Genomic DNA, 20,060 nt, shown 5'->3' with positions numbered 1-20,060 from the left:
CTGACACGTGTTCCAACGGTCAGATTTCAAACACACGCGGCAGCTTAACTTGGGCTACAGGTAAAGCTGACTCATCCAGCTCTGGATAAGATTTGCTCTCATTGTCTTCGCTCGAAGACTTAGGAGTTGGTTGAGCATCACTTCAGTCACTCTAACTTTGTTCACTTGGACCCCACTTAATAATATGGTGGTTCGTATGACTCAACAAAGAAGAAAAGAAAACTATGAAACAACTATGTCTTCGCAATCCATAGTCTTCATAAGATGTCTTCTCATGTCATAGTATTCAATGTGAAACTCTTCACAGACCACCATTGTCTTCAATGTCTTCACACATTTTTAGGGGTCATCTCCGGTAGGTAAACCGAATCAATGAGGGACTACTACCTATGTTATCCTGCAATTCTCATAAACACATTAGTCCCTCAACCAGATTTGTCGTCAATACTCTAAAACCAACTAGGGGTGGCACTAGATGCACTTACAGATGATGGCGCTTCTTCTTTGACTTTGTCTTCTGAGTTCCGATCGTCCTTCAGTCACTAGTAGAAAAACTACTTTACGTGAGACACATTAGTCCCGGTTTGTAAATGAACCGGCACTAATGATACCATTAGTCCCGGTTCGAATGGCTATGCATTAGTCCCGGTTCATTTATGACCTATAGTACCTGTTGGTGGCTCCAACCGGTACTAAAGGGGTGATGGCCTTTAGTACGGGTTGGTGGCTCCAATCGGTACTAAAGACCCCCCCCCCTTAGTACCGGTTGGAGCCACCAACCGGTACTAAAGGTGGTGCGCTGCCACCCGCATTGCACAAGGTTTAGTCCCACCTCGCTAGTTGAGAGGAGCTCGCAGCGGTTTATAAGCCCCGTCACGCCTACCGTGTCGAGCTCCTCTCTAAGCAGGCCTTTGTGGGCCTATTGCAAGTCTTCTACCCTGTGGGGCCTACTGGGCCGTACAGGCCTGCATCCTGGTCCAACTAGAGGTTGGGTTTCTAGTCGTATGCAGGCCGTGCCGGCCCATTAGGCGGGCTTTTTCCCTTTATTTCAAAATAAAATCCCCCAGACCACGGCGCGCCTCGTGCCACGTGGTGGGCCTTTGGTCCCGGTTCGTGTTGAACCGAGACTAAAGGGGGGGCCTTTAGTCCCCACCCTTTAGTGCCGGTTCCAGAACTGGTACTAAAGGTCCTTATGAACCGGTACTAAAAGTCGTTTTTCTACTAGTGAGTCATCCGTCTGGATGTAGTCGACAGAGCTCTGGCGTAGACCCATGCCGTCTTTTTGGGGCAGTGAGGTTAGGGTTTCTCATTACGTGGCGAGATTTGATGTCAGATGTTTCGTATCTATGCAAGGGTTCAACGTTGACAACTTTGGCTTGAAGACTTCCCTGCTGTCATGACAAGGTCAAGCCGGCTCCGGTAGGGAAGCGGCCGCGACGATTTGTTTTTACGTTTTTACGCTCCGATAGTGATCATTCGATGGCCTTATAATCTCGACGTGATTTTTATTACGTTTGAGCTGCTTTGATGAACATTTTTTGGGTTAAATTACACACCAAGCTTGTTGTTTTGTGTTGACGAAGATGCATGCCTTTTACGTAGCCAAAAACAAAAGAGACAATGATGTAGATTCAAGCAAGTACTCCTTCCGTTTCTTTTTAGTCTACATATAAGATTTGGTTAAAGTCAAATTTTATAAAGTTTGACCAATTTTATAGGAGAAAATATTAACATCTACAATACTAAAATTATATGATATGAAAATTAATTTCTAGATGCATCTAACAATATTGATTTCATATTGTAAATTTTGATTTTTTTTTCTATAAACTTAGTCAAAATTAACAGAGTTTGACTTAGACCAAATGTTATATGCAGACTAAAAAAATCAGAGGGAGTACCAAATGTTAATTGCAACCAGCAGAACTATAAAAATTAGTGGAGTCGAAATGTTTTACGGTGAGTATTCAAATTAATGTTACCGAGACTGATCTGAACTGATCCTCAGGCGGTGAATGCGCCAGTAATACATAACGCAATAATTATACGATCAGATCTGAACCAACTTGTTCTCTCAAAAAAAAAAAGATCTGAACCAACTTTAATTAACAACGAACTTCAGTTGGTAGGGTGCCGAGCATGCCAACTGGCCGGTCCCACCCCCCGTGTAAATCGGCCGGGTGTCCTTTTCTCACCACCAACCCGGCCGCCGCCTCTCTTCGACTATATAAACACACGCGGTGCAAGGCAATGCTTTCGTCCAATCCATTCAGCAATCTCCATTTCGCATCCCCCAATCCCACCAATCCGAAACCCCAGAGCAACCGCAACCGAAGCTGCAACCCATGAATCCGAGCGGGCAGCCGCCCCACCCCGCGCCCTCCGACGCCGGTGGCCGCAGGGAGGACTCGTCGTCGTCGTCCCAACCGCCGCCACCGCAGCAGGGGTATGCGATTCAGCCCGTGCCGCCGCCACCGCAGCAGCAGCAGCAGCAGGGGTATGGGATTCTGCCCGTGCCGCCGCCACCGCAGCAGCAGCAGCAGGGGGATGGGATTCTGCCCCTGCCGCCGCCACCGCAGCAGGGGTACGCGATTCAGCACGTGTGGCTGCCGCAGCCGAGCCCGGCTTGGGGTCCTGGTGCGGGCGCGCCTCCCTTCGCCATCGGGCCACCGGTGCCGGGGCCGATCGCGCCGCTGCACCCGCAGTTTTGGTCGCAGCAGCACCCCTACTGGTGGAGCGGCGGTTACCATTTGCCGCTGGGCCCGACGGTGTGGGGGCCGACCTTCAACGCCAGCCAGTACATTGACGCCATGGTCGCGCAGCAGAGGCCCACGGCGCCGACCTGGCCGCAGCAGCCGCAGTTCGTGCAGCATCCGCCGTTGCTCGTGCCGCAGCCGTTGCAGCCGCCACCACCGACTCACCAAGGCTGGAGGCTGGTGCAGATCCGATCGGAGTTGCTCGAGTCCCCGATGACGCTTGATCAGCTGGTGATGTCCCTGGACGGGGAGCGCTCGGCAATCCTGCTCCACCAGCTCGAGGTGGGCGACGAGCAGATGCGCGAGATGGTGCTCGACGGGTTCAAGCAGTGCGCGCACTGGATCATGGGGAACAGGCCAGGGCATGCGGCGTTCGAAGCGCTCCTGCGCAGCATCCATATCATCGTAGACGACGACAGGCGGTACGAGGAGCTCCATATCATCGTGGAAGCAGCCGCCACGCCAGAGCTCGTCTGGAGGTCCGAGGACGGGTACGTTCACAGATCAACGACTCCCCTCCCTCACTGCCATTTTGATCAACGACGGGTACTACTGCCAGTTTGATCGAAACTAATTTACCATTGTGATTTGCATGTCCAAATTAACATCTCTATAGCATAAACAGCTATCTAGCGCTCATCAAACAAACAGTTTCGATCGTCTTCCTATCGTAGGTGTAGCATTTTTGTTATTATCGTGGGTAGGCACTACAACGAAACGAAGTAGTATATATGGTATTGTGGTGAACACTGTTGCTGAATTTGTGTTTCCTTCATCTGTACGTATGATGCAGGGTGGCTTCTCTGATGTTGCTCATCACGGCGGTGGCGTGGAGCCCCGGCCTGTGCACGGCGCTCGTCAACTACTTCGTGCGTGATCGCGTGATGGACAACGTCGGAGGGGACGAACTGATTACCCGCTGTTTCACCACCATGGGTTACGAGGTGACCAGGGTAAGTGCTGTGCTGGGAACGTGGGATCAGCGACAGTGACACTGAATCGTATGCATGGACAGATGCATCATATGCATGTTTGGCTCCGTATTTTGTACAGTAATAAGTACATAGATATGCGCGTGTACTGATCGGTCTAGAATCCTTTCAGGCTCTGGTCAGGCACGCCATGTACACCATCGATGACAAGCTCGACTCATCGTTCGGGGTGCCGTGCTTGGGTACATGCTTCAGGTACGCGACAGGCGACGAGCTCCCGCTTTTCGAGGATGCCCTCGTTGAGCGAGCCGTAACAATGGCCATGGGACGAAACAGGTACACAATTCTCGCGTCAACTAGCTTCTTTGGTGCTTCTCGATCGCTGATTTTACTTACCCAATTTGCATGGATGCAGCCACCGCTTGGTGCAGCGCCTCATCGACCGCGGCGGGAACAGGATTGACTTCAGGCGGCGGCTCCTGTCCAGGCTCATGCAGCACCTCGTTAGACTGTCCAACAACTGGTTCGGGAGGTTCGTCCTGCAGCGCTGCTTCCAGAACGCGGTGGTCGCGCTGCAGCCCATCGTGCTCACGGCTTTTGCTGACCTGCCCCAAGGAGACATCCAAGCGCTGGTGATGCACGAGGAGCTCCGGCCCCTCCACAGGGTGCTCCAGGGAGGCAACACTGTAAGTACCCACCCTGCAGCTTTCATTAGCGTCTCCCGTGCAGGGAAATACCCGACGGTTCCTGGGTACATATGTACCCTATATGGGGATTTATTTTTAATAGTTAAACAAAAAGTCAAAATAGTTAAGAAACTATTTTTAGAATAAAGTTGACTTACTTGCGCACTAGTATACACATTTTTAGAAAAAAGAAAACTATGTTGACTTCACAGCGAAAAAGACAAAATTTATTTGCTACTATAGGTCACTATTCACGCTATTTTGACCGGAAATTTGTCTTTTTTTAAAAGAAGTCAAAGAGGAATTTTATGTTTTTGTCACTTTTCTCACTAGTACAGTGGAAGGTCAAGTTTTTATCAAAAATATTTTTAGAAATTTCTGACTTTTTGTTGAATTACTATTTTTTTTTTGCATATAGGGTACATATGTACCCAGGAACCAAAAGTTCCCCTCCCTCCCATGCATCTCGACTAAGTAGCTCTTATATATCTTAGCTGAAGTACGCAACACATACGTCTCTCCGTTGCCCGACTTTGTTCTGTTTGATACGTACTGACATGTTGTGAGGATGCACCTGCAGAACTACCCGGCAGAGGCGAGGAGGTTGGCGCTCAAGATTCAAGCACTGCCTCTACATATCCGGGAACAAGAAGAGTTGCAGCCGTTGATGAGGGCCGCCACGAGGGTCCTCGCCGATAACTTGGCCAACTTGGGCGACTAGCTTCTCTTGATCAGTTAGCCTCTACGGATGTGTTGTCGTTGCCCCATGCTTGGAGTTGTTTTCGATCGATTGGATAGATGGGTGTGCATCATAACTTGCATATATTCATGGTTGTGGATCTGGACCTGGCTAGCTGCCTCACTTGGTTGCATTCTTAGTCTTAGATCACAATGCATTCATGTAACTGATATGATATGGCATGTTGCTGGAACTTTTGCCATCTTATCTGGCTTCATTGAGAAACGTTCTCTTCTCTTCTATGTGTAGTGTGTCTGTGTATCGGATAAACTCGGTTCATGAAGAATGTCCAAGTTTACCTCCCTTTGCATGAATATGCTTATCTGAAGGATGAAATGCTAGTCTTATAACATTTTAGAGGGCCTGGCTATATGCCAGTTGCCTGAAAATAGTAGTAGGGGTCAGTCGATTTTTTTTTAAGCGCAGACACTGCACCTTGGCACCTAGCTATATCCAAACTACTAGTGTTACGTGTTAGTATAGCTAGATAGTTCAGCGTATACATGTTTATTCTTTTTCTATGTGCGTGTATGCGGCTGTGTGTCGGCGCAGTGTGTTCGCGCGCACGTGTGTGTGCAAGCGAAGTAGTCTGTGAGAGTTGGAAAGAACGGCACCACTAATATACATAGTAGATTCATAAAATGGGTGTTCATGGAATGAATTAGTAATATTGGTATCATTTTCTACAAGATTTTTTTAATAAATAATGAACAAATTTGCACACAATTTAGATAGAAATTACGATTTTTTTATAATATGCACGAATAAGCACATAATAGTGGATTTTTTGGAAAAAATAATTCTAAGAATGAATGGATTAGTGGCATTGGTATTGCCCTTAAAACAGGAAAAATGAAATAAAAACTAAAAAGATCAAAATAATAAAAAAAATCTATGAAAAAAATGTATTTGTGGCATTGGTCTTGCTCTTAAAGCAAAAATAAAAAGAAATAAAAACTAAAAAATCAAAATAATAAAGGTTTCTACGAAAGAATGAATTTGTGGTATTGGTATTACCCTTCTAGAAGAAAGAAAATAAAAAAACACAGAATAACAAAAATTTCACATAATTTACATACAGATTGCGTTTTCATAATATGCAAGAATAAGCGTATAATAGCTGTAAGAAGGAGTTAATTAGCTGCTTTACTATTACCATTAAAGGAGAAAGAAAATTAAAACAATACTAAAAACAAATGATGATTTTTTTTGCACACAATATTTATTGAAATTGCATAATTTTATGAATGCAAAAATAGGCACATAATAGTGCAATTTTGCACAAATTGCACTCTAGTATAGTTTTCTCACATATTGTATACTACTTATTTGTATATTTACACCCCCCCCCCCCTAATATTCACACATACAGATATAGGGGAAACCCGACTAAAAACACTTCACGAACAATAATAAAGGCAATAGAGACTAAAACTAGTACAAAGCTAAATGACAACAAGTGAGTTTTCACTTAGGTAGAACGAATTAGGGTCATTGGTTTTACCCCAAAAAATTAAATAAAAAAAATCCTTGAATCACCGTGTTAAAAAATTGAACATATTTTGCACAGGAATTGCATTATTGCACAATTTGCAAAAATAATTATATCGTAGCGCGATTTTCAGATAACAATATGATTTGCATACCGGTTGCATCAAACTGAAATGTATATATGTATGTATTTTGTATGCCTTTAACAAGTTTTTTAAGAAAGAATAAATTAGTGGCAGTGGTATTATCCGTTAAGAAGAAAGAATAAATAAATAATAAGACAAATTCAATACTAAAAGTAAAATAAAGTTTTTCTAAGAAAAAACAATGAATTGATGGCATTGGTATGACACTTAAAAAGAAAGAAAATGAAACAAATAATCACAAAACTTGCACGAAATTTCTACATGAATTACGCTATTCCATAATATGCAAGAACAAGCATCTAATAGTAAAATTTTCTCAAAAAATGAAGTATTTAAAAAAGAATCAATTAGTGACATTGGTATTACCCTTAGAGAAGATAGAAAACATAAAATAAACTAAAAAAATGCTTAAAAATCTTGCACACAATTTGTAGAAAAATGCACTTTTTATAAATACAAACATAAATATATAATAGTGTACATTTCACACTTCAATATAATTTGGAAATATATTGTATTATAATATGTATATACTAAGTAGTTACTAACACGCACCCAACATTTACACATACACATACACATAAAAAATGACTCAAGATAGAGAAAAACAGAAACAAACACACATAAAAAGAAAAATCGCACCCAACATTTACACATACACAGGAAAAAATGACTCAAGATACAAAAAACACAGAAACAAAGACACATAAAAAAACATGAACCGGTTTTCTTCATATTACTGTCAAATAGCAAAAGCACCATAAACTTTGTCTTTGATTTAAACTAACACGGCCCGACAAACACACCCATTAAAATACTCGGACTGTCAAACATAACTGCATTGTAGCAAAGTAGTATCTCGAAGTGATTCTACCGGTCATACTTCTCCCATCACCATGGCATCTTTTCTTTCTTGCAATTTTTCAGATAAGAACATTCTCTACATGGCTTGTCCCATAATACCATATTCGTGGTACTTAACCAGCCCACTTTTTCATGAAAACAATTTTGTAAACAAGAACTCAAATTCTAGCAAAGTTGGTCATGCTAGCTGTTGAATATATGGTTTTGTGCATGTATATTGTATAGCCTAGCCTACCTCCTAGCCATTGTATAGTCGAGGTTATGGCCAATCTTGTACTCCATATATACGTGGGCTTTGCACCGATCAATACATCGTGAAGCATTGTCAAACTTTCGTTTCCAACATGGTATCATACCTAAGATCCTAACCCTAACCCTGTGCCGCCGCCACCCCCGCCGCCGTCGCCGCCGTGTACCCCACGCCGCCGCGACCGCCGCCCCGCTTCCGCCCCCAACCCGCCGCGCCGCCTCCCATCCGCCGCGCCGCTTCTCGCGTGACGCCGCCGCCCTCGTCTCCCCATAGTCTCCCCTGGCTCCTCCGGCACCACCTGCAGCCGCCACACCAATCCGTTCGAAGGCCCCGATCCCGTCGTCATACGTGACCTCAACATCCTCGCTCGGGTTCCCGTCGTTCTCGACCAACTCACCTCCACCTACTATGCATGGAAGACGTACTTCTCCCTTGTGTTCCGGGAGTACAACATTCGGGATCACATCGATGGCACCATGGATTCCCGCTTCATGGAGGACGATGAGGAGTGGATGTCCATCGACGCCACCCTCATTCGTTGGTTCTACACCATCATCTCGAAGGACCTCTTCCACACGGTGGTCTCCGCCGACGATGATGCTCACGCCGTTTGGACCAAGCTCAACGGCCTCTTCACCGACAACGCGCTCCAACGCAAGGTTTTCTTGCACAGCGAGTTTTTTGAGTGTCAGCAGCTTGACTCGTCTGTCGATGATTACTGCATGCGCCTCAAGAAGCTTGTTGACGAGCTCCGTGACATTCGTGAGAAGGTCTCCGACGAGCTCCTCCTCAGCACCCTCATCGCCGGCCTGAGCGACGAGTTCAGGAACGCCGCCTCCAACATTTCCCTCATCACCAACCCGACGTTCCCCAAGATCGTCGCCTGCCTGAAGTTGGAGGAGAAGCGGATGCAGATGTCACGCGCCCGGGCCACCCACACCGCCCTCACCGCCGGTACTCGTGGCGGTGCGCCGCCCTTCGCCCCGCCAAGGCCCGCCCCGGGCCCCTTCCCGGCGCCGCCGCCACCCGGGTTCCCCTACCCGCAGCCGCAGTCGGCTCCTCCGCCGCCTCCTGCTGAGCAGCAACAGCAGCGCCGTGGGGGCGCCGTGGCCGCGGCGGCCGCCAGCAGCAGCCGCAGCTCCCCCCGGCGCCCTGGCAGGCCGGCCAGAACCCCTGGACCGGGGTTGTGCACGCATATTCCATGCCTATACCGTGTGCCCCCGCTCTGGGCCTCTTCGGCGCCCGCCCGTCCGCTCATCAGGCGCTTCACGCGGCCCCTCAGGCATACCAGCCCATGCCGCTCTACGACCCCTCTGCGGTCTATGGGCTGCCTCCGGCCGGTGGGTTTGTGGCGCCCCCGCCTCAGCCGGCGCCGTCCGCCCCGGCTCTCCCACGACGCCTTGAGACCCCGCGCTCCTCGCGGCCCTCCACACCGCCCCCACACCACAGCAGTACACTGGCGGTGGCGACTGGTATATGGACACCGGCGCTACGGCTCACATGACCGCCAACCCCGGTAACCTTCTCGCCGCTCACCCCGTTCACACCGCTGCTCGCATTACCGTGGGTGACGGTTCTTCCATGCCTATTACTCATGTCGGCCATGCTGGTTTTCCTTCTAACTCCATGCCATTATATCTTTCTAATGTTCTTGTCTATCCTGACATCATTAAAAATCTTGTTTCCGTTCGTTCTCTTACACGTGAAAATCCTGTTACCGTTGAATTTGACATGTTTGGCTTTTCTGTTAAGGATGCCCGTACCCGGATGGTGCTCCACCGATGTGACAGCCCCGACGAGCTCTACCCGGTCCACTCCTCTACCTCCTCCGTCGTTGCACCCATGGCGCTTTCCGCCGGAGTGGACCTTTGGCACGCTCGTCTCGGTCATCCCAACACCGCCACCCTTCGTCATATTCTCCGGAGTTTTTCCTTCACGTGTCATAAGATCGACGATCACACTTGTCATGCCTGTCATCTCGGCAAACATGTTTCGTCTTCCTTTTAGCACTTCCTCGCATGTTGCATCATACCCGTTTGAGTAAATTCATAGTGATGTTTGGACATCTCCTGTTGCAAGTAACATGGGCTACCTTTATTACCTTGTCATACTTGACGATTTTTCACACTATGTGTGGACCTTCCCGTTGCTCTGTTGCCACCCTCACTGCTTTTTACTCCTATGTCTCCACGCAGTTTGGACGTCTCATTCATGCGTTGCAAACAGACAACGGGAAGGAGTTCGATAACCTTGTGATCCGCAACCTTCCCGCCTCACACGGCACGATCTTTCGTCTCACTTGCCCATACACTTCGCAACAAAACGGCCGCGTTGAGCGTGTGCTTCGCACTCTCAATGATTGCATTCGCACCCTCCTCTTTCACGCCAACGTGCCACCACGTTTTTGGCCTGACGCACTCGCCACCGCATCACTTCTCATTAACATTCGTCCTTGTCTCCCTCGCGGGAATTTTGCACCTCATCACCTCTTGTTTGGCACGCCACCTTCCTATGCTGAGCTCCGCATTTTCGGTTGCCTGTGCTACCCCATCATTGCTTCCACTGCTCCTCATAAGCTCGCCCCTCGGTCTGGGGCCTGCATCTTTCCCGACTAACCCCCCCCCCCAACACCAAAGGCTACCACTGTTATGATCCTATCTCACATCGCGTGATCACTTCACGACACGTTTACTTTGATGAGATTGTTTTTCTGTTTCAGCATGTACCTTCGGATATTGCGGCTCTGCCCGCTCCCGGTGACGGCCGCTCCCGTGCCTCTCTTGGGCCGCCTCCCGGCTTTGAGGGTGCCCCCCGCGCCCCGGGTCAGGTTTCTCCCCGGTTGGCTTCCCTAAGGGCCGCACCTTCCTCGGTGCCTGTGACGCCCCTGGCGTCCCCGGCCTCGACCACTCCGGCGGCCTCGCCCGCGGCCTCGCCTGCGGCCTCGCCGGTAGCCTCGCCCGCCGCGGCGGTCTCGGAGGAGGCGGGCTCTTCTTCGTCGTCACCCGTCTCCACTCCGGACCCGCTGCCCCGCCCGATGACTCGCTCTTGGGCTGGCACTCTTCGACCGAGCACGCAGTACCCCAGCGATGAGTATCTTCATGCTGCTTCCGTCTCTGAGCCATCTCCTCTCCCATCGTCAGCTCGAGCCGCCCTTCGGGATCCTCATTGGCTCGCTGCGATGCAGGAAGAGTTCGACGCGCTCCAGCAGAACCGTACCTGGCAGCTCGTCCCTCGGCCGCCCCGTGCCAACATCATCATGGGCAAGTGTGTTTTTCGGCACAAGACTCGTCCGGATGACACTCTCGAGCGCTATAAAGCTTGCTGGGTGGTTCGGGGTTTTCGACAATGCGCGGGCGTGGACTTCACCGACACATTTGCCCCGGTTGTTAAACCGGGCATGATCCGCACCGTGCTCCAGCTAGCCGTGTCCCGAGCTTGGCATGTGCATCAGTTGGACGTGTCTAACGCCTTCTTGCATGGCCACCTGGCTGAGCAGGTGTTCTGTGAGCAGCCCACCGGCTTCGTCGACGCCACGCATCCAGATCATGTGTGCTTGCTCTCCCGTTCTCTCTACGGGTTGAAGCAGGCACCTCGGGCCTGGTACCAGTGCATTGCCGCCTTCCTGCAGACGCTCGGATTTACAACGGCTCACTCTGATGCGTCCCTCTTCGTGTATCATCACGGAGTTGACACGACCTACTTGTTGTTGTACGTCGATGACATCATTCTGACGGCATCCACTGTCGCACTCCTTCAGCGACTCACTGCTCGTCTTCGTGATGAGTTTTCTCTGAAGGATCTGGGTCCTCTGCATTACTTCCTTGGCATTGAGGTCGTTCGACGGCCAGATGGGTTCTTCCTGCATTAGCAGCGCTATGCCCATGAGCTTCTCGACTGAGCTGGCATGCTTAACTGCAAGCCCGATCCCACGCCCGTCGACACCAAGGCCAAGGTTTCCGCTTTGGAGGGTTCGCCTACATCTGATGCAGCATTCTACCGCTCCATTGTGGGCGCCTTGCAGTACCTGACCCTAACGCGCCCCGACTTGCAGTATGCTATTCAGCAGGTCTGTCTTCACATGCATGCTCCGCGTGACTCTCACTGGACTCTCGTGAAGCGTATCCTCCGATACATACGTGACACCCAATCCTTGGGACTTACGCTGACGGCCTCCGCCTCCACCGACCTCGTCGCCTACTCTAATGCGGACTGGGCCGGCTGTCCGGACACACGGCGCTCCACCTCGAGGTACTGCGTCTACCTTGGGCCGTCCCTGATCTCTTGGTCCTCCAAGCGACAGCCCACCGTCTCCTGCTCGAGTGTCGAGGCTGAGTATCAAGCAGTGGCTAATGCCGTTGCTGAATGCTCTTGGCTCCGTCAGCTGCTCCAGGAGTTGCTTTGTGATGTTCACAAGGCCACGCTCATCTACTGCGACAACGTATCCGCCGTATACCTCTCCGCCAACCCGGTCCACCATCGACGAACGAAGCATATTGAGCTCGATATACACTTCGTTCGTGAGCAGGTGGCTCTTGGGCGCATCCGGGTCCTCCATGTCCCGACGGCACAACAGTTCGCCGACGTCATGACAAAATGACTGCCTACTTCTGTCTTCGAGGAGTTCAGGTCCAGTCTTTGCGTCTCTGGCGACGCTTCGACTGCGCGGGGGGGGGGGTTGAATATATGGTTTTGTGCATGTATATTGTATAGCCTGGCCCACCTCCTAGCCATTGTATAGTTGAGGTTGTGGCCCACCTTGTACTCCATATATACGTGCGCTTTGCACCGATCAATACATCGTGAAGCATTGCCAAACTCTCGTTTCCAACACTAGCTTACGACCATTCACACCATTATTCAAATAGTTTTGCACTTTGATGAGGTTGCACACTTCACCCACAAAAGTTGAGCTACTTACCTTGTCTGTCATGATATACCAAATATTTCCCCTAAAAAAATGGTAAACCAAAGATCCAAGATGTTTATCCAAGATACCTGCTCAATGAATTAATCTCTCGTACTGTAAATATTTAAATCGTCGCTCTCCGGTCGGGCAAAAGATCCAACCAGGATCATCACATCTCATCATCTCAACTTATGAGGGTACCGTCGTTGTGTCTGGCGATGAACAGACAATCATGACCACCCCAATCGGGGATGGCTCCATCCCAAGAGAAGCCACATTATCCCTCGTCATGTCGTTCCCGCCACTGCAGGCTCCATGCAAGGTCGGTCAGGCTATTAAGTCTTGGCACGCCCCATGAACTTAAGCTCAATCCTTGATAAACCAACACGAGATACCATCAAATCCCCCCCCCCCGTCGTCCTCCCAGGGCGGCTCGGGCGGCGCTACTCCTCCCCGCGCACACTTCTCCCCCCAGCTTCTCCTTCCCTCCTGCCGCCGCCTATGGCTTCCGCCGGGCAAAGCCCCCATGGATCTGGCGGCGGCGGGCCGTGACGCTCAGGGCTGTGCCCCATCGAGCAGGGGGCTCGGGTGGTGGCCGACGGTGCCGCGCTACTCCGGCGCGCGTCCTCGAGCTTTGAGGTGGTGGGAGACGGCGGCGGTGGCTGGCATGGGCTGTGGAGCAGCGTGTGCTGCGGGCAGGGGGTGCCTGGGTGGCGCCCTGGTGCTCGTCGGTGGGAGGTTCGCCGGGCTGCCTCGGGCGTCTTCGGATCCAGTGCTCTCGTCCACGATCTGGCGGCCGCGTGGTGCGGTGGCCAAGCTCGGTGTGGTCTGACAACCTCCCCCACTCCCTCCCTCCTCCACCCAGTTTGTCGCCTGATGCTCCCGCGGGGTGCGCGGATCCGGCGTTATAGCGTCAGATCCGATAGGTTCACAACCCGGATTGGTCGTTGGTTGGGGGATCTGGGCCGGTCCGTCTTGCTGGCCGGTGTGGTGCCGGGCGTGTGAGGTGGGCACCGGCTGTATGCCGGCCTTTGTTGGTCGATGGTGTCCGCGAGTTGTGCTGCCTCTTTGCTCGGCCATCAACTTGCAGCAGGGGTGCCGTTGGGGCTGGCTAGTGCCATGGTTTCGCAGATGGCGACCATGGTGGCGACGCGCTCCCTACGAGGGGGGCCGTTGTGGCTGGGTGTTGAGCCTCCTCTGTCTCGCCACCAGTGCAGAGGGCGTTGTTTTCGTCTGTACTGGTGTGCCCCATGGTTTTGCAGATGGCGGCCATGGATGCGGTTTTCTCTTCGATGCGAGGTGAACCGTGGCAGTGGTGGTGGTGGTTTCTCCTTGCCGGCTGCTAGGCTCATGCGTTCGGATCCTAGTCGGAGCTCTATGGCGTGTCTGGTGTTGGTGGTCTATGCGCGTGCTCTCGGCCAGCCTACCCTTCGGGTATATCGAACCCAGGTGGGGTTGGGGTTGCCCTCGGTGGTGCCTTGCCTTTCGACTACGCCGGCGACCACCACGTGCGGTGAGGGTGGTCCATGCAACCGGGCTCTATGGTGTGTCTCTGCATTGTGATGCCCTTCGACTCCAGCAGTGGCACACAGGCGTCGTGGCGTCGTCTCGGCCGCGCGCAACCCTTCGACCACACCCACGACACAGGTGGTGTCGGCGCGTTGTGTGGTCTCGGATGTGCGTTGCCTTTCAATTACGTCGATGGTGCAGTGTCGAGACTGGGTCTCGGTTGACCAAGGTCGTTCGATTACTCCGGCGATGCTTCAAGCTGGGTTGTCCCTCCCGCTGTCATGCCCTGCGAGCTCTACCCTTGTGATCGCTGTGCTTGGGTCGTGATGAGCTTTCTCATCAATCAGCTGTCTCCGAGGGTTCTTGGAGTGACTCCCTTCTCTTCCTCTTATGTGTTGTTTGGTGTGTGTGTGTGTGTGTGTTTTCTTTTCCTTCTTCTCTCATGTAGCCCTGTTAATTCTGGTTCATTTGAACCCATCTTGTAGAGGCTGTAAGCCTCATAGGCAACTATGAATGAAAAAAATTCAGGTGGGGATTCGCCCCCCCCCCCCCCCGGTGACCATTCAAAAAAAGATACCATCAAATCCGTTGTATTGTCGCCACCATATACACCACAATTCAATATATCACCTAAGCATTCTTGGGCGTAGCTCGGATAGGTGTCGACGTTTCTTCTTGGAGTCAGTCTGCCAGGCTCCGATGATCCTCCTCAAATCCGTCTGCTAGGACAGATTTAATGGAGCACCAGCGTAAATACGGAGCCAAACACACCAATTGATGCGAACAGACCCATCCGGTATGCCGCACTTGACCGATTACGATTGCGCCATAGTTCTCACACTTGTTATCCTAACTTTGTTTTCTTCCATGCAACAACGTCTTTTTGCAAGACACAAGAGACTAGTCAAAATCCTTAAACTACTGATTCAACGGGTAGTCCTTCTCTCCATCGACTCTTTCCATTGTCGTTCGCATCCCCACAATGGCCGCCACACACACTGACTCGTCCCGTCCGATGCCGCCTCTTTCCCCGTACCCATCATTCGATTTTAACCCGCCGCCGCCCTTACCTTCTAGCCTAACTCACTCCCCGTCGTGTGTCACCTTCCTTTAGATTAAGTATCACCCATTGTGTCGTCAAGCGTGAACCCCATCATCGTCGACATCCGAGGCCACCTACCTCATACCATGCATTTAGGGAATTTTCTCTTTAATATACACCACCTGCATATTCTCACCTGCAATGTAAGGAGGATTACGTAGGTATAATTTTTCAAATGATTCCCTTGAATATCCAGTTCAGACGTGCGCTAATTGGTGAGCGATGGACAGCTTGGATGCACCTGGTTCGGAGATTGATAGACTTTCAACCCTCCGACCAGCTAGATTCAACGCAATGGAAATTAGCTAAAAATGGGATTTTTTCGGTGAAATCATTTTCTATGGATTTGATTAATTCTGGCCCAATCTCAAGATCGTTGCATATATGGAGGATTAAGGTTCCCTTGCGTATAAAAATCTTTATGTGGTTTGTCCACACGCAAGTTATTCTCACCAAAGACAACTTAATTAAGAGGCGTTGGGTAGGTAGTTCACGTTGTTGTTTTTGTGATCATGATGAAACAATACAACATTTATTCATTGAATGCCCACTCTCCAAATTGCTTTGGAGAATGATTCATATAGCCTTCAACATTAACCCTCCCGTTGACATTGAGTCGTTGTTCGGAACGTGGTTAGCTGCAGTGGCGGAGCGTGAAGCAAAAATGAGGGGGGGGCAACTGGTTCAGATTTATGAAAAAAGTAGCAAGTAACAGCAAGAAAGTGCAAGTTCATGTATGTATCTGGTTAGAATCATTAGAGAATATGCATATATATATATAGGGTGGGTCTATTATGATAACACCCTTAAGAGTCTTATTCTAATAACAACACCTTATTCTGATAACACCCGCCTAAACCACTGAACCGACCCGACGTGAATTGCAGGCACCAAAAAAAAGAACCCACCCCACCGGCCCATTTCCCCCACTCCTCCCTCGACCCCTCCACCTTCCTCCCACATCCCCCGATCCACCAACCCACTGCCGCGCGGCACCTTCCCCGGCGCGGCGTCCCACCCGTGCTGCCGCACCAACCTTCCCACCTTCTCCCGCACGGCCCACCCCATCTGGAGCTGTCCCCCCCATCCTTCCCACCTTCTCCGGTGAGGGGCACCCACCCGAGCAGCAACTCCACCTTTCCCCACCTTCTCCGGCCGTAGTTCCTCGGCCGCTGCCCAGCATCATCGGAGCGCCGCCTCCCTCCCTCAACCCGTCGCCACCTCCATTCGCTTCCACCGACCGCAGATCCGTGGGTGGTGGCGCCGGCCACCACAAACCGTGCCCCGGATCTCGCCTCCCACGCCGATCTCCATTCCATGTGCCTCGCCCCCTCCCCCTGGATCCTCGGTCGGCCGCCCTCAACCACTCCGTACGGGCGCAGCGCCGGAGGCCACAACCCCTCGCTGTTACCCGCAAAATGCCGGATTAGGCCAGCCAACTCCCCTCCGCCGTCTGGGCTGCTCCGCTCGCCCCATCTGTAACTCCGACCTGATCCGTCCTTTCTGGTGCAGTGCACAAACCGCTGCACTGCAGCCCAGCGCTCCACCACCTGCAGATCGCCTCACCGGCGTGCACAGGTCGTGCTCAACTACATCACTACCACCTTAGTGTTGTTCGGGAGGATCCGTTCTGCATCTTTTTCAGTTTAGTTCTCTAGCTGAATCATGTCACCGCCTGCCTTTAGTTGCAGTCACTAGTCTCTTCTATTTTTGTAATTTTGCTAGCTGGCTACCTTCTGCTCGGCCCTAAGAGATGGTCGCCATCATTAGCTCGTTGCACGCTGCCGAGAGCCGATTGGTGGAGCGCATTTTGATTTTAGTTAGTAGCTGAGTTGTTAGACGGAGAATGAGTTACTGTCAGAGAGACCCATCGTATTCGGTTGACAACAGAGATATGTTGAATGCTCCTGATTTTTACCCTGTTCCCTTTATGTATGTTTGCACGTCGTTTTTCTTGCAGGGAAGAAATGGGCCGATCCTGCCGACTTTGGTAAAAGGACGGTGCCTGTTTTCAAGTGCTGGTTTTTACCATAAAATCCATGAGCGATCAGTCACATGTGTGAACTAACGAAATTTTTTGTGTGTTTAGTGGGACCTCGGTAGGATCCGTTCTGCATCTTTTTCTAGCAGCACACGGAAGTTCAGTTTAGTTCGCTCGCGAAGGTTAGTCCGCGAGTTCTTGTGTATTTTCTAGCACTGCAGTGAAGTTCAGTTTATTTTGCTCATGAGGGATCCCAAAAGTGCACTGCACTTCACTACATATCGTCGTTTAGCTCTGGACGATGCGAGCATGCAGTACGGACGATGATGCCGTGCCGTTCGCCGTCTGAATCCCAAACCAGGTTTGTTACTATTCAGAAGCATTTTCTAGTGTTTTTCAGAAAAAATGATGACTTGTTTTGGGTGCAGTGCGGTTCAGAAGCTTCCGTGCAGTACGGCGACCACGGACGTGCGGCTCATTCGCATTAGATGCGGCTCAGTACTCCTGTGGATGCAGTTTGTGGACGTGTTGGGGATGACGGCAGCAACACAGCCCACCACAAAAATGCGAGTGACGGCGAGGATGGGCTTCCGTTTCACTGCTGCAACTTTTGGTGCTGTAGCGTTTGTGCACCTCGCACGGGTCAGAAACTTGGGCTTGCAGTTCAGGGCTCCGGGGTTTTGCTAAATTAGAAAAAGGCAAAAAAGGAAAATAAAAATGCAGTTCCATTATGTATCTTCTGTTTGTGGTCGAGGCTACCTTGAAAAAGATTCACGTTAAAAATATCTAAAAGAGATGAAGTCCATTATGAGAACCTGGCTGGTTCACTGTGTAAAAAACCGTTGATGATGTTCACTGTTTTGATCTTCTTGTGGATCACATTACTGTTTCTTGCACTACACTTCCCTTCTTGTGTGCAGTTATGTGGTTGTGGGTGTGCAGCTCGTTGCTGGGATTCTTACGGTCCGGCAGGTGAGGCATTGCAATGCAGTTATTTTTCATGTTATATACTTCAAGAAGAAATATGATGTGATTCATTTTGTGGTGGTTGGCGGTTCACTTTGTGAAAAAAGGAGAAAAGGAAAATCCTGTGAGAGGTTCACTTCTTTTCAAACAAAATGAATTTAGAAAACATGCAAATGCAGTGCACTCTTGTCTACAAAGAAAGTACACTATGAAGGACTCTTCAGTACGGTCCATTTCAAAGAAAAATCTTTTACAAAACATGCAAATGTAGTGCATTTTGGGTCTAAAAAATGTCCAATAGGAAGGAGTTTTCAGTACACTCCATTTAAACAAAATGCCTTTAAAATCACATGCAAATGCAGTGCGCTTTAGTCTTGAAAAAAGTCTACTACGAAGGACTTTTCGTGCAATCCATTTAAAAATGGATTTAAAACAATACGAAGTTCAATTGCCCGTCCGATGCAGTGCGGTTTTCATTCTGAAGCAGTGCGGTCGGCCGTATGATGTTGTTCATCCCGTAAGTGCAAAAAATTGTTACGAAAGCGAAAAAAAGTAATGCGAATCACTTCTTGATAGTGTTGTGGTTCATTTACACCCGATATGAAGTGCACTCTATTTTCTCGTCCTACAAAAAATTACGTTTGAATAAAAGAAACCATGCAGTTCTCTTACACGTCTGATGCAGTGCGGTTTTTCGTCTGATGCAGTCCGGTTTTTAGTCGGATGAAGTACTCACGTCGATTTGGGTGTCGCGAAAAACAAAGTGTCCGCATTTCGGTAAATTTGAAATTCCTCTTAAACCGTAAAGAATTACAGAGAGTGTTCTATATGAAAAAGTTGTGCCTCGTCGATATCTTTCCAACGGCGTATCGTTTGAATCATTCCGATCAGCGGTTTGAAAACTTTTGCGAAAAACGGCCGCTGCCACTCGTCGTCCGCCGCATGATTTTCAAAATTAACTTAAAACCATAAGGAATCTCAAAAACATTTCAACATATGAAAGTTGCGCCTCGTCCATAGCTTTTCAACGGTATATTACACGCCTTATTTCGACAAACGGTTAAAAAACTGGAGCGAAAACAGTACCAAAAATTTGAAAAACAGAATTCCGCGATTTAGTAAATTTGAAACTTCTCTTAAACCATAATGAATTAGAGAAAACAATAGTTATCAAAAAGATGCGCCTCAACGATATCTATCCAACGGTGTATCATTTGCCTCATTCCGACGAGCGGTTTAGAAAAAAAGCGAAAAACGCTCGCTGCCACTCTTTGTGGGCCACACCATTTTTGAAACTGCTCTTAAACCGCGGGGAATCTCGAAAAGTGTTCAACATGGAAAAGTTGTGTCTAATCCGTAGCTTTCCAACGGTATATTACACGCCTCGTTTCGATAAGCGGTTAAAAAATTAGAGCGAAAACAGTTCCGAAAAAACACTACGCGTAGGTTTTTCTGACACGAAGTTCACTAGTCTCTGTAATGCAGTGCTCTTGCTAAAGAAAGTGCAGTGCCCTCGCGTTGAGCATGCAGTGCGGAAGTGTTATCAGAATAACTATTCTGATAATATTATCAGAATAGACGGGCTGTATATATATATATGTATATATAAAAGATGTTTACAAAACATAGCAGTCTAAGAGCACCCAAGCATATTTAGGCATTTAGCAACCTCCTAACCATTTAGCAAAAGACGAGTCAAACGTGGATAGTTAGACAACATGGAGTACGTGAT

The 20,060-nt window shown here is 49.6% G+C and overlaps 1 protein-coding gene across 1 annotated transcript; it reads left to right on the top strand.

Moving 5' to 3' along the window:
- The first annotated feature begins 2,283 nt into the window (after window positions 1-2,283).
- Window positions 2,284-5,359, top strand: LOC147976504 (uncharacterized). Its single transcript, XM_087519797.1, has 5 exons — window positions 2,284-3,247; window positions 3,550-3,709; window positions 3,861-4,024; window positions 4,104-4,374; window positions 4,955-5,359. The coding sequence occupies exons 1-5, from the start codon at window positions 2,346-2,348 to the stop codon at window positions 5,093-5,095; spliced, it is 1,638 nt and encodes a 545-aa protein (XP_087375923.1). The 5' UTR covers window positions 2,284-2,345; the 3' UTR covers window positions 5,096-5,359.
- The last annotated feature ends 14,701 nt before the right edge of the window (window positions 5,360-20,060 follow it).

The sequence above is a fragment of the Triticum urartu genome, chromosome 4A, assembly GCF_056163025.1.
Source record: "Triticum urartu cultivar PI428250 chromosome 4A, HENAU_Tu73, whole genome shotgun sequence".
NCBI lineage: Eukaryota > Viridiplantae > Streptophyta > Magnoliopsida > Poales > Poaceae > Triticum > Triticum urartu.
This window is presented reverse-complemented; position numbering and strand designations above follow the sequence as displayed.

Excerpts from the sequence above, each read along its gene's own strand:
- LOC147976504 (XM_087519797.1), top strand. The coding sequence starts at position 2,346 with ATGAATCCGAGCGGGCAGCCGCCCCACCCCGCGCCCTCCGACGCCGGT. Across the intron at positions 3,248-3,549 it reads GTCTGGAGGTCCGAGGACGG|GGTGGCTTCTCTGATGTTGC; the intron begins GTACGTTCACAG and ends CGTATGATGCAG. Across the intron at positions 4,375-4,954 it reads TGCTCCAGGGAGGCAACACT|AACTACCCGGCAGAGGCGAG; the intron begins GTAAGTACCCAC and ends ATGCACCTGCAG.